At 38.3% G+C, this 14,861-nt stretch overlaps 1 protein-coding gene across 2 annotated transcripts in view; it reads left to right on the top strand.

Annotated features, from left to right (window-relative positions):
* Positions 1 to 14,861, top strand: part of LOC104150535 (tumor necrosis factor alpha-induced protein 8) — a 68,265-nt gene that overhangs the window by 15,310 nt on the left and 38,094 nt on the right. Inside the window, exon 2 of one of the 2 annotated variants that reach the window (XM_068926192.1) lies at positions 14,494 to 14,547. The exons of the other annotated variant lie outside the window; for it this stretch is intronic. Within the exon in view, the coding sequence (XP_068782293.1) occupies position 14,547 (1 nt within the window). The 5' untranslated portion in view covers positions 14,494 to 14,546. The remainder of the gene's footprint in view (positions 1 to 14,493; positions 14,548 to 14,861) is intronic. 2 annotated transcript variants of the gene reach the window in all.

The raw sequence follows: 14,861 nt of genomic DNA, 5'->3' as shown, positions 1-14,861 counted from the left end.
TTTATATACCTTTTGAACAAACACGAGTATCTTTGCATGTTCCCCGGTTTTAAATAAATTATTCCCACTTGTTTAGTGCATTAAACTTAATTTTATAGCAAGTGAAAGAGCAAAGAAATTGAAGTGATGTCTACTGAGTCTCCTATTAACTTAGCCTCTGGGACCACTTCTTCCTCCTAGTTATTTTTCATTGGATAAGATTTTTAAGAAAGGATTTTTTATTTTGTCCTGATCCTGTGTAAATTCATATCAATTTCATTAGGCTGGTGACGGCTATGATTTAAGAAGATGTTTTGAACGAGCCTGCTTTCTGAATCATAAATTCTAGCTCCCCACTGTAGCAGGCAACTGTGTCTCGTATTCTGATAAAACCTCATTTTAATTCCATTTACGTTTTTGTACCTTCTGCATCTGGTGGAAGATTGATCTAGCTCTTAATACTTCTAATGTTTAAAGTTTTGTTTGTTTTTGTGGCCAGTCTGTTCTCGCTTGTTTTCGTAGCAGCGTTGCCTGTGAGTTGAAATAATTCTTTCCGTTACCTGCTGTTCAACCCCTGTATGTATTTATAGGCTGATGTATGATTGTTGCCTATAATGAAACCGTTGCACAGCCTGCCTGTTGAAAGAGTAAATATGCCAAACTTTGGCCTCCCCTAACAGGACAGGTACTCCTTCCCCTTGATAATTACACTCTTTTTTTGCGCTACCTCTGGTTTGAATTCCGCTCTTTTGAGCAGGGGTAACTGGACTTCTAGTTAGTATAGATACATTCGTATTTTCATATACATACATACATGTTGGAAATTATGTTCTATCTCTACTGGAATTTCTTCTCATTATATTTTTCTCTCTTCTGACTGGAGAAGACTTGCTTCAAGGTGCCACAGACATAGGCTCACTTTGGCATTATCAGGGGCATAAGTGTCTAGCGCTGTCTTTGTATCGTGGTAGCCTTTTTGGCAGAGCGGGAAAAACTAACCAGTGACATTTAGGCTCATCTGGCTGTGTGACAACCAGGTTGTTATGCAACACTTAGCAAACATATAGCAAAACATATTTTTCCTGCTTCCCTGTTGCAGCTGCTCTGAGCAGTGTGTGTGATGGTATAGTGGATACTCTTGGAGGTCAAGGGGATACAGAAGTAATGGTTGTACTGGGTGAATTCAGCACAGGCGTGCGTTTAAGGCTATGAAGTCCTGAATGGATCAAGAAGAGATGCAGCACGATTGGCCTGTTTACTCTCTGCATGTGACAAACGGTAGAGGTCACTTCATTAGAAAAGGTTGATGGGATTCGTCATTTTAAGCTAATACGAGAGTAGTGGGAGGTCTTTGGGTGCATGAAGTTAACCTTCGATGGCTACAATATTTGTTCTGAATGAGTCCTGTCAAGGTAGCTGCTAGGATAGAGTTGGCTTGAGAATGAAGGTCAAATTGAATAAAGTTAATATCCAGTAGCAGGAGAGAGGCTCAGTCACATTCGATGATATTAAAAAATACTTTAAAATATAGTAAAAAATGTACCATGCACCATTTCAAGTGTCAGTTAGTGCCAAGAATAGTGAGGATTTTGAGCCAGTCGTTTTTTGAGGAGCCCCAGAGGAGTGGTCAAGGAGAGGGTATGTGAGCCTGTAGAAGGAAATGTATTGGGCCGTGGTGAGGCAGGACTGCTTTGGTGGGAGCTCAGGCAAGTGGGGGTAGTGATCCTGCAGCCTGATGTCTTGTTCTTGCCCAGCTCGCCCTGGAAAACTGGCTGCTGTGGAACTGAAGCCTAAAATGCAAAGGGATGTTGGATCAGTTGGCACTGTTGACAAGGCAGGTGTGATGCAATACATCTACCTAGGAGGTAGGTAAACTAGGAGGAATCTGAGTCTTGAGATTTGTCATAATGCTGGCAGATTTGGGTGCAGGGTGAGTAGGTACTGAGCAAGATAGGGTACCTAGGAAAAGCTGTTCAGGGGTGATAATATCCCTTACTTACCAAGCACCCTTAATGTCTGAATGAATGAAGTGTCAATCTAAGTTAAGAAAATAGGCTATCTAAGCAGATTTTTTTCGGAAGAGTGTAGTGAATGAGTGTTACTCCAAATACAGGGATCCTGTGTAGTCAAACAGTGAAGGATTAGGCATGACAGATAAAGATACAGTGACGGACCGGTAGCTGTGGTCAAGGGCTGAGCAGCTGAAGGAAATCTTGTGAGCTGATAAAGTTTCAAACTCAGGACAGAAAGCAGAGATCAGTGGAACCATTTTTTGGACCTAAACAAGGCACCCTAAATCCGCACAGTATATGCCTTTTATGAATTTCTAGAGCAGCGTTAAAAGTTATGGTTTAGTGTTTAATCACATACCAAGTGTCTGTGTCATCCTTTGTCTGCAGGTATGAGTCTGCACCCTACAATTGTGTTTTCTGTTCTTTGTTGGAGCACTGTCAGATTGGTGGGTTTATCATGATCCCGTGGCACAGGATCTTTTTCTCTTGTTTCCAGTTGGTATCTTCTCCTTATGAAAGATTCAAACTAGTAAGCACTAATTTCATGCACGTCTTTGGCAGCCAGAAATTTCATTCAGTCCTGCTCCCATGCTCATGTTACCTCTTTCCGTATGTCAGCAGAAACATTCATGTTCATCAGACTGAGGGGCTTGATCAGGAGATGGGTTAGCCCTTTATTTCTTTTTCAGCTAATTTATTTTTTATGGGGATCAGTTCCCTCATCACGTTTGCCATACCGCTGAACAAATGCTCACACTGTCAGACAGGGAGCGCTCAGGGAGGAGGAGGCGGCAGAGTTGTAACATGTCCCAGGACAGGGAAGGGTGCAGCTGCCTCATTTGGAAGCAATACTTAGAGTATGCATACAAACACCTCTCTCAGTCTGATTTCCTGCTTAGGAATACGAGTAAGAATCTCATTTCACTCAAACTAGTCCTGCTCGGATCTGTCCACTTTTTCCTGTATGATTTGTTTTTCTGCGTTAAAGATGCCTCTCGGTTTTGTGGGAGGCATCACACAAACTCTTAATTCTTTTGTGCCAAGCTTTATTACTAAAGTGTTGGTTGAAAACGTTGCAAGGTTTAGCCTTACCTAAACTCTGGAATTAACCATTTTTTAGCTGGATATTTACCCTTCGCGTTACCGTTTTTCCTGTAGGAAGTCCATTGTCTGGCAATGCACTAATTGTCGTCTGATGTTCACTCACAGCTTTCTGTATAAGAAGTCTGGATTGATGAGGTCTACTGGACCTCTAGAAAATTGCTTACCTCATTAGTGAAAGATATTAGGTTATTTTCCCATGACGTACTTTTGAGGTAACCATTTCTGATTTATATTTTAGTTTTATTAACCTCACTCTTTCTGGATGTTCTCTTTGAAAAGTCTTCCCTAACCTTGAATGCTGCCATGAACTAGCAGGCTTATAGTTGCTCAGGTCATTCTTTTTATTTTTCTTTCCCTGTTCTTTCTATTTGCCATTCTCCAGTTTTCCTAACTTAACAGATGTGTTTTATTTAGCCTTTCATAAACAAAAATATAACTTACATCTGTTTGCAAAAATTTTTCAGGAAGTCTTGTAGACTATTTAGGTTCTGAAATCATCTTAGGAAAGGTCCTGTTTATTTCTCTTTAACTCAGGTTTTAAAGTATGAGGCTTTTTGTTTTGTTTTGTTTTAAGCGTTGAGTATTTGAATAAAGCCTGCTTTTGTTTCTTAAATGCAGACTTGCCTATCAGAAAAAAGCTGCCCTTGAGTAGTGCTCGTGATCCATAAAATACATCTGTGCCGCTGTACTATGTGGCATTTATTAGTATAACTTACCACAGTAAAGTGGCTGATTTACTGAGAAATGCAGGGCATTTGATCTAGGAATATTCAAGTCACGTAGTACTGGAATAGATGTACGGGAAGCAGAGGGACACAGATTTCTTCATTAACGTTAGTCTTTCTTTGCCGATGACCTGTGCTTTAATTTTTGTAGCATGCTCTTACAAATATCTACAGTGTCTAGGAGAGTCAGCAGTGGCAGGGTTATATTGCAGTGCATACATGAGAAGGGCCAAAATAGCATCTGCCGTCCACGTGTGTTAATTTTACAGGAATATGTTGTGTTTTAGATAAACGCTTTGACGTATAATCATTACAATAAAGAAATCTGTAGCTGACAAACATGTGTATGCCAAAATATTCTTATGTTTATACTAGTAACCATGCAGATGTTTTAAAATAGGCTTCTTTAGCAGAAGAAGCTAAAGTTTCTTTTTGTTTCTTTTGCTTAGTTGTTTCTTTTCTTAATTGTATAGCTTGCCCTTGTAAGTGACAAGTCAGTGCACTTGAAAGATGCACTGGGGTTTTAAAATATTTAATGTTAAATGTTAAAAATGAATGCAAAATGGATAGTACTTAATCCTGATCTGCACTCTCTTTTTCAAAATATATTAAAAGGTTAAAATGGTATTATTCCTTAAACTGAGTAGACTAATTTCTGAGTTATTTGCTGCTGCTCTTATTTCTTGCTTCTCTGAAAGCCATAACACTTTAAGTGAAGATCACTTAAAAATATCATTAGCTGTGGCAGCGATACTTGAACAAATCAAGACAATACACAAAAGCCAAGATGCGATGACTTGCTTCCCTGTTACAGTTGTATTTTATTATCTGCTGAACCGGAGTGTTGAAGGCTTGGTAAACACAGATGTCTAGTTTTATTGTTTAGGATTTTCTCTGACTTTTTAAAGAGAGAGCCGAAATTGCAGAAGTCACAGTAAGGAATGTATTCTTTTGGGATTTGTAAAATGTCTTTCTTGAGCAAGCTAAGTTATTTATTGATGATAGTTTTAGAAAAAAGGAAAAGGGAGACGTTTTCTCTGATCTGGGGAAAAGGTCTGGAATCTCTTCACAACTCTAGTAAACTTTAGATGAAATCTAGCATAGGTAATGTACTGTACGCCTCTCCGCCCTCACAGTTGTAGCTAGCAGTGAATATCTAGATCATGTAACCTCTAATCAAACTCAAAATTTAATGGTTTCAGATCACTTGATATCCTCAGATGGAAGAGAAACTAGAGATTGTCTAATATAGTTGATGGAATATAGAACAAGAAGTAGGAATGATCTGCATACTTTTTCAAGCTGCTATATGGTCAATTCAATTCTGCCTATTCCCTCATCTATCACTGCTCAAGTAGAAACAAAAAAACGTATGCCATAATGGAATTATTTTGGGTAATAAAACATTCTAGTTTTGATGGCTTTTCCTTTGGGTTTGCTCTTCCTAATTCGTAAGAGTAATTATTTGGTAGCATACAGTATTGTACTGAGGAGTTTCTCCTGTCTTTACCTAAACTTAAGGGTTTTTAACAGTCCTGAGCTGCTCTGCCCTAAACTCACTTATCAAATATATTAATGAAAACAAAGGTTCTAGAGAGACAGCAGGTGCTGAAAAGCATTTGTAAACTCATTTGAGTTAAATCTGGTCTACAACACAAGGCCCTGGAAGTTGATCCATAGCACAGATTCGTAGCAGCTGAAATGCATATTTGAGGTAGTAATAAAATAAGTACCTAGTAATAAAACTTTAAGGTCTTTCTTTCTCTTCACTCGCCTGTAAGACAGCAAGCCTGGTAAATCTTAATAAGTTTACTAAGTCACTAAGTTTCTCCTGAAAAATCAAAATATTCTCCAAAGTCCTAGCAAAGGCAGGACCCTGTCTGTATCAGACAAACATTTTAATTTTGATTCCCAAATTAAATTTGCATTCCCAAAGCCGACCTCTCTAGAGTTTATTGTCAATTATCCTTTCATTCCTCATGAACTCAGACATCTCTTCTGAAGACTCATTTAAATTAAAACAATGACAGCTGTGATGAATGAAGCATGTGAGTTGTCTTTCTACCAATTAGACTTTCCAACTTTTTGCTCATTAGTTTATGATTTTTGAGAAGAAATTTTGGAAATGTAAATCAAAGTTAGCATTTTTTTTTTTAAATTACCAAGAAGCTTGACCTCTTTCTCTGTTTCAAATTCTTCTGCAAAACATTCAGTACGTTCCAAATCTATTAAATTTATTGCTGTTTGTGTGGATAAGCTCTCTGACGTAGCGTTCTGCCAAGAGCTTGAACTGCTTATCTTCCGTTATATAATATGCTGTACTGCTTTGTTATTAGCAGGAAATAAAAGTCCATTAAAATCAAAAACAGAAGTAATTACTTTCAATTAATGAAAACATCTTTTCTTTTAAAAGCGAGAGTATGCAGAACAGAAAAAACAACTTTAGTTTGAAAACCTGTTTGGTTGTGGGCTTTCACCAAATTAAGGTAACTTTGTTATAGTTAAATGTATATATAATATATTTATGTCTTAAAAAACAAGATCTGTAATCTGTTCAAATGAGATTTCATTGCACATTCTGGCTTTATGAAGTGAGGATGAAATACAGGTCATTTGGTGTAAGACGCCCAGTACTGCAGTGACTATAAAGGCAGAAGAATAATGTCTTCTTTCATGAAGAAAATAAAGAGTGTTTCTTTTAAAAAAAGAAAAAAAAAGAAAAAAGAAAAGAAAAGAAAATAGTACTGTGGTATCCTAAATCTTTTCCCATATTATGAAAACTTTTTTTCGGGCTGCCTCATAATTCAAAAAAAAAAAAAATGCAGAAATGCAAGTGAAACAATGAAGAGCTTTGTGAATCAGGCTTGATATCCAGTTAGGTCCTCAGAAGTAGGCATCAGGTAGACCATACAAACTCTCTGTAGAATACCCTGTCTGTTATGTTGAAGGATTTGGACATATTTACATAGATAGGTTCAGATGTAAGCAAACAAGCACGTGCCATCCTTCAGACTGGTAACATATGAACCAGGTGTGATCCAAAAATCAGAATTAACAAGCCCTATGAAATCTGTCCTGAAATAGTGCAGGCATATTTTTCACAAGCTGTTCAGAGTTCTTTGTGATAACGTTTTCTCATTATGAACAGAATATTTTGTCCATATGGCGTATGTATTGAAGTTGAAAAGTTGTAAACTGTTTAACAAGTTTTAGTGCTCTAAAAGTTAAGGCTCTGACAGGGTTCTGGCACATTTAGCTGTGACAGCTTGTGTTACCTTCACCTCTCAAGGAGTCTTTACCCTCATTCTGCAGAAGTTATAGTGCCTTGTGATAAAACATAGAAGGGTGGTGGACTGTCAGTACCTTGTCCACTCCATGTGACATCTCAGGTTGTTTGTGCGAACTCAGCTTTATTAGTGGCTGACACGAATACTTGTGAAGTGGGACAGCTGTGGCACAACTGTATGTCCTGCTGCCTGTGCTAGAGGGACAGCAGAGGGACAGTAAACTAGCACAGCTCAGTCTATGAAGGCATACGTTTTGAAGTCTTTAGTCACAAGTACAGCTAGCTGAAGTATAATGATTCAGGTTCACAAGAAATCTGTTGGTTTATTTGCTGTCTGCCAGCAAAAGCTGAAGCTTCCTGGATGCATCAGTTGTTCAGTGAAATTGTTTTGCTTGTCATTTTAGCAACTGAAGATTTTGTTGGAGAATCCGTGCATGACCGAGTAGGATGGTTGGCCATCTAGGTATCTATTCCAGGGATTCTGAAAGCTCTTCTGGGATCCTAGAGGAATTGTAGCCAAGCTCAGTGAAGTACCCCAGAGTCCTGGAGATCTGGTGTTATTTTGTAATCCTGCTTCTAAAAAGTACATCCCAATAGAATAGGTCCGGGTTCATTTGTTATCTTTCAAGTGAGGTTGTTGGAGACAACAGAAGCATTTGCAAGATAAAGGCAATCAAGTTGTGGAGATCCAGGGTACTTCATTAGCAGTTAGGAGAGACAGGCAGGCACAGCAGTTGCAGCACAGGCCTAGGACAAACTGAGTTAATATATAATATCATGATAGTGTGCGGACTGGTTTTCTTTTAAAAAAAAAAAAACAAAAACAAAAAACGGACAAGACCACAGTACTTTTGGTAGCTTCCTTTTTTCTGACATAAAAGTAGATCTTCTGAATGCCTTACAAATTAATATATTAATTAATATAACTTTTGTTCTAATTTCAGGTTTACTTTTACAGTTTAAACAGATAACTTCTATATTGTAGGAGTCTTGATTATAATAAACTAAAACACATCATGAAGCGCCTCTCCTTGAAGCTTAAAAATAACTTTGGATCTAGTACTGTAATACGTAGTTCTATTGAATTTCGTAAGGAGTGATATTTAAGCAATGCGGATAGGTTGATACTGGGTGTGGATCCAGCAAACATTTTATAATTTTAAAATATGAACATAGTTGCAGTGATGTTTAAAGATATGAGTAGTTCACATATAAATTCTATATGTAAATGTTACCATAATTCTTATGAATCAATATGACAATGTCTTCTGTTATTTGCACAGTAGTTATACAAGCTAAAAGCTTTAACCTTATGAGTTATGAATTGTATTTCCTAAGTTACAGATTTATGAAGTCTTAAATGTTTTCCTGATTGTTCCTGTTTATTTTTTTCATGTACTATATTATTTCTCATTAACTCTAATGCTCATTGCTCTAATTCTCTTGTGTTTTGCGTGATTTTCTATAAACCGTCTCTTCTTCAGATGGTTTCTGAGCTGCAGATTGTTGGGAGAGTGCTTGGTGGCAGTACTGCCATATGTCTTGTGCTCTTCCTGCTTTTGGCCGTTGTTGAAGGTAGAGTGCTGGGCCAGACAAACCTTTAGTCTGATCTGGTACAGCTGTTCTTATGTTCTTAAGTGATTATTTAAAGGGATGAAAACTTGCAGCGTTTGGGATGAAATGTAATTCTTCTCAAAGGTGACCTTTAAAAACCTGTTAAGGTCACAGTGGCAAAAGCTGCTAATTGTATGCTTCCCTACTTACCGTAATTTTTCAGTCATCCAGCTAAACCCCCTCCGGTTTGAAACTGTGAGGTTTCTAGTCCTGTGAGCTGATGTGTCCCCTAATGAAGAGCCTAATATGTTCTGAGGTTTAAATGTCGGGTAAGAAAGGGTGCCAAGGAAGGCCTTCCTCTTGGCAGTTTCTTTCCCCAGTGTCAGACGGATGCCAACTTTGAATCTTTCACTATCATGAGGAGGAAAAAAAAAGGTCTGTATTGTGGGAAATGTGTCCAGCTTTTTCAAGGGCAGACCAGATGTAGTCAGAAAGCTGAGTACTCTGGGCAAACCCATCTCACAGGCTGTAGCGAGGTATCTCCGTGCAAATCCTGACAGTCCCCCAGATAACGGTGGAAGAAGAGAACTGCTTGAGGAAAATATAAAGAAAAAATGTGTGCAGCTAAAGGTCCCTGAGATCCCGAGTAACCTTAGTATTTGGCATTTTGATGATTATTGTAGTAACAATGGAGCCAACCCTGGCACAGTGTCATACTGCAAGTGAGCTTAGAATTTCATTCTCTGTCATTGAGGATCGTTCTCAGAAACGGAGACCTTGGCTGTTCAAGCATCAGCACAAAAAAGTGTAGTCTCAGGAAACATTCAGATTTCCCTGGTGACATTTTCAGACAGTACACACAGCATTCAGTGCCATCAGTTCTAGATGATCCTTATTTGTGTACAGCAGCCTCAGTCTGTCATCATCAGTTCGTTGCTTGATGTCAGGCTGTTCTACAGTATACTTTAGTTTATTTGTATTTGTGCCATCTCAAGATGCTTCTTCTTGCACAGGGACAAGAAGGCATGTAACCCTGCTCTTGATCTCCATCCCCTGCAGTACAGTGGTATCTCAGATAGCGTCCTCCCTGTTGCCTCAGCTTAGTCTCAGTTAAGCATACTCTTTCAACACCTGCTGCTACTGTGAAAGATCTGAGGGCCTTTCCCGAGTTGGTGAAGCGTACGATGACAAATCTGCAGAATCTGATGGAGACTCTGAGGGTTTCTCCTGGTATCTGATTGCTGCACAGATTGGGATAGGCTGCTGCAGGACGCCAGAGGCTATGAATGTCACCATATTCTATTTATATCAAGTACTTGGGAAACACAAGTTTCATGTGATTTTTCCTTTTTAATTCAGTGACTTCCTCTTTGTCTGTCTTGAACTGATTTCCCTCATTGCTGCTTGACTATGAAGAATAATAGCTTAACTCTGCATTTTTTGCTAAAAATCTCTAAATAACTTGGTGCTTGTGATAAAATATGTATTTCTGAGCTACTCTTCAGATTAGCATAGTAAATTGATATTCTTTTCTCTCAGCATTAACAACTTAGATTCAGGAAACTAAATGCTTAAAAAAATTTCCTCTTCTCAAATGAGTAAGCAGACTGTATTGCTCTGACAGATCTCCTTGCTTTGGATTCTTAATGCACGAGGTGCTGGAGTCACAACAGCAAGGACTTGCATTGCTTCTGTTGTCTCTAGAGGAATTTCTTGATGGCAGAGCTCTTTATTTCCTTATAACAAGCAGACCATAGTTAAAAATCTTCAACCTGAGAACCAGAGATTTTTCCACCCTTGCTCCTTCTTGGGAAGTTTTCTGCACAGTTGTTGAAAGAAGCCAAGACGGAATTTATCCTTCTCTAGAACCACAAACTTTGCCTCTATTATTTAACGTTACAGCCAGTACATCCAAATATTCAGAAAAGGAAGTGGTGCTATTGCTGATAGAGACCATCTTCCTGTCTTTGCCTCCAACTCTATCGCACCGCAACATCTTTGAATGTATGCCAGAAGTTGTGAGCTTCTCTGTTTTCTCTTACTCTCTTCTGTATTTGGACGCAGATTGTATGTTTTCTGTTTCACTTGGAACTGTATGATCTTGAACATCTTATGGTTACAACATCCTGTCTAGCTATAGCGGAACATGTGATGGCATCAACTGACATAACATCTCATGCCAGACTCCACATAAATTATTGCAAAGTTGTCTACAATCCCTTACAATACCTGTGATCACAGTCCTGCCAAGGATTTTAAATTCCCTCTGAGCAGCGCAAGGCAGTACAGTGTTTTTAGGGGAATATCCATCCAGATTCAGATAGTGTGTAACTCTCTCCCTAGCTTGGGAGCACATCAGGATGGTTAAGGTACAGCATATCCATATACCTCTGTGCAGGAGCTGCAAGCTGAAGAGAGTAGTCTTGCATTTTTCCGTTGAATCAACTGCTGTCATGCTTCGATGTTGACAGTTAACAACTATAATGTATCACATGAACTTTAATGAGGTCTTTCTCCTGTGTAAGAAAGTCGTTGACCTTTGGGCGATTATCTTACAAGATTTGGTTAAGGATCTGGACCGCTAGGGAGACATCAAGGGCCAAGGTTGAAGATAGAACATTTTGGATTAAGAGATTCCTAAGGCTAATCTTTCATTTTGTTTGTTTGTTTGTTTGTTTGTTTTAAAAAAGGCTATTTGTTTCCTAGGCAATTGGTTGTCAGCATCACAATTGGATGCTTTCCTTCTCCTTCAGTCTGAGATAAGAATTTCTACCAAGCCCTCTTCAAAAATGGTCAGGAATTCCCGAGTTTTTATGGTCACCAGGAGTACGCTGGGAGAGCTGTGGTTCCTGAGCCTGTTCCGTTTTGTAATCTGGTTTATTTCTGCCACATAAATGTGTGGGTTTCTCAGAACTATGAGGAACACTTGTCAATTCTAAGTGCAGTGTTAATCTATGCAAGTGGTAGACTATGTCTTCCTATCAGGTCTCAGTTAGGTTCCTTAGTATTTTCCGTTGCTCAGAGATACTGTTCCACAGGGCACCTTAATCAGGCAATGATGTCTCTTATAAGGGAACCTTTCAAGCGCACAAATGAGTGTTTTGCTGTTTCTCCTGGAAGAAAATGAGAGTGCATATGAATAAGCACTCCCCTTGAAGGAGAAAGGGAGGCTGTTTAATAGTCACCGCAGGTTACTCTGATTGCATTTTCCGTAGACACATTCATAGTCCTTTGTATTTCTGCCTCAGATCCTGTCTCATAGGAGAGTCATCATTGCCTGATTTGGAGAGCACTACGGTCTGTGGATGAAGTGAGGTAGTTTCTGGAATATTTCTGAACTGTGTACCAGATAGGCAGTTGTACAATATTGCTATCTCATTTTCTAATATATTGTGGTTTTTACAGACTAGAATGATACACAGACTTGGCTTAGACTGTTGAATATATTCACTGTGTCGACATTGAAAACAAACATTTGCCCTAAAAGTAACTGTCTTAATTTTCTTAATGAAACTGATCCCCAGCAACTTTGTAATTGCTAAAATGCATATAAAAGTAGAAATGCATATTTTATTTTGGGGTAGTATCTCATATCATAAATTCACTTAAACATCAGTCTTGCAAGTGCCTTCTCATATGGTAACTGTTGATTTTCAGTCACTAGCTAGCCTTTATCTTTCACGTTATCGCTAGCCTTGTTTTTGATGAAGCCTTATCAGATGCTTTGATCAATAGCTGGTCTCTGGTTTAGTGCAGAAACAAATGCTATTTATTTGTTGAAGGTTGGCAGATTTGCTCAGGATACAGGACGTATGGTTTCATTTGTCTTATTTAGTCAAAACAACATTTATGTCTTGTTTGAGTTTTAGTATAAAACACCTGTGAATAATTAACGGCCTTGTACAGCCAATTCTGGAATAGGTATTTGTAGTATCAGCATCTGCCATGTTTTTACTATACTGATACTATGTGAAATCAGTTTTGGTACTTTAAATCTTAAGGGGAATTTTTTTTTTTTTTTTAATATCTAAGGAGATTTGGAGAGGAGAATGCTACTAATTCCCCTAGGGATGTCAGCACACAGCCCTGGGTCAGATGCCAGGACCCCAGAAGAAGAGTTGGCCAGTTCAGATAGGATTCTCGACCACCAGTGTGTTAAGGAAGGGCTTACCTGAGCTTCAGCAGGAAATGTTGGCATGCAAGAGGTCTCAGTGGCTCTCCCAGTGAGGCATCTTAGTCTGAACAGAAAGACACTGCCTGTTTCACCCCAGAATTTGTTGCCTGGGAGTTTCACCTCTGGAAGGAAGCCTTTGGGTGGGTGGTGGTTGTTCAAAAATAATATAGAATTGTTTTTTTCTGATGATGATAAAGATCGAATTGTGTGGAGGTGCTAATAGATAAATTCAGACTAGAAATAGGTTGTGTATTTTTTTATGCTGAGGGTTGGATCTAAGAGATTTTGAAAACTTCAGATTTCAGCCAGTATTGAATATCTCAAAGCCAGTTCAGTTTTGATTTCATTTAGGAACCGTCTGGTGAAGAGCTATAACCGGTGCTTAGTTGGAGGTCGGATAAGATGATCATGAATCTCTGTGGTCTTCAAATACATTACAAAATACAATACATTACAAAAGTAATCTTTTAGTTGTTCTCAGATCTTTGTAGCCCAGACATTACTTAACTATGAACTATTTCTGTTTCCTCTTGTGCACATTGGCCTAGGTACCTCTATAGCTCTGCACAGAACTTCCAAGCTGTATTTAAAACATAAAAAGGAGATAGCATTTATACGTAACACTTACGGGAAGATCAGTGCTGATAGAGTCCATATTTCCAAGGAACTAGAAAACCAAATGGACAATTGATACCCCGCAGTTACTCATTTTTTGTGTATTGTCAATGGAGGTTCCGAGGGAGCCTTGTGGCCCGGGATGGTGTAGTGTCACACTGACATTTGCTATACCTTATTCTTAAAATTAAAACAATTCGTGCTGACTGTGTTTGTATGCTTCTTAAAAACGAAGCACAAAATACAAATTTTGATTAGCTAACTTTAAAAAAAATCTTTTTGGCAATATTTTTCTCCAAACAGCAGCAATATATTAAAGATTTCTTTATTGTCCTTAACTGCTTGTATATTTTAATGCAGTAGGTTTTCTCAGTTCGGTATACATTCACTATTAAGTGTTTATATTTCATCTATTTCTAATTAGTATTAGAATAAATGCCAGAAACATGGTAAAATTCCCTATGACAAGGATTTTTTTTCCCAAGTAGTCAGTAGGGTCAAAGGTCTTGTTGCTGTTGATCAGGTAAATATCCTTGTGGTTTTTTTCCTCGTGCCTGTGATCTTGCAGCAAAGTTTTCTTTCATACTCAGTTTTGTTTTCTTTGATACATGAATACTCCACCTGCTGCTAGATTCCAGATATCTACCTGTGCAGAGTGCTGTGTTTAAATTCCTTAGGGATTTTGAAAAGGAATTAAATTATTTGGTCAGTGTCTGTTGAAGAAGGATCTCAATTTGATCACAAGCTTGAAGGTCAGTCCACATTTACAATATAAACTGCAGAATGAAAAACCACAGAAGATTATCAAACCAAACTCTCAGGAAACAGGGAAACATGACAGCTTTAGTATTTTTGTTGCCCAAACATGTTCACTGTTTACTGTTAGGTAAGGTTTTGTTGACTTTTTTCTGATGTTAAAAATACATTTTGTTATGTGGGTGTTGGAATGATCTGTTTTGGGAAGGCACTGTGTTAGCTTAGAGTCAAATATATTTGTAGCCTGGCCTCCTAATGCTACATTTCACCTCTGCTTTTCCTCTCTAGATCTCTCTAGATCTGCTGCTGTTTTCCACTCACAGTCAACTCAGCTGAGATCAAGTAAGCTTGTTTGGATAAAACAATCCAATCTGAAGGAAATAGTTTTCTTGTTAAGTGAACGTATAAGCTTTCTACTGAAAAGATGTTGTTTTAGTGCTTTCAGTTAATGCATTCTTTAGTACTGTTATTTTAGTTTCCAAGTTATGTCATGGGAAGATAAATAGCTCATGTCTGATATGGGTAAATGATGGAGACTTATTCAGTTTTACTTAGAGAGAAAAAAACATTGGCTAATCAAAATGTTGAGGAAAATCTTACCTACCTAAGTAGTATTGGGAATGTTTTGAGCGATGGTAACTCCTGTTTGATCTTTT

Source organism: Struthio camelus, chromosome W (genome assembly GCF_040807025.1).
Source record: "Struthio camelus isolate bStrCam1 chromosome W, bStrCam1.hap1, whole genome shotgun sequence".
Taxonomy (NCBI): Eukaryota; Metazoa; Chordata; class Aves; order Struthioniformes; family Struthionidae; genus Struthio; species Struthio camelus.
Note: the sequence above shows the minus strand (reverse complement) of the source record. Positions and strands in the feature narration are given on the sequence as shown.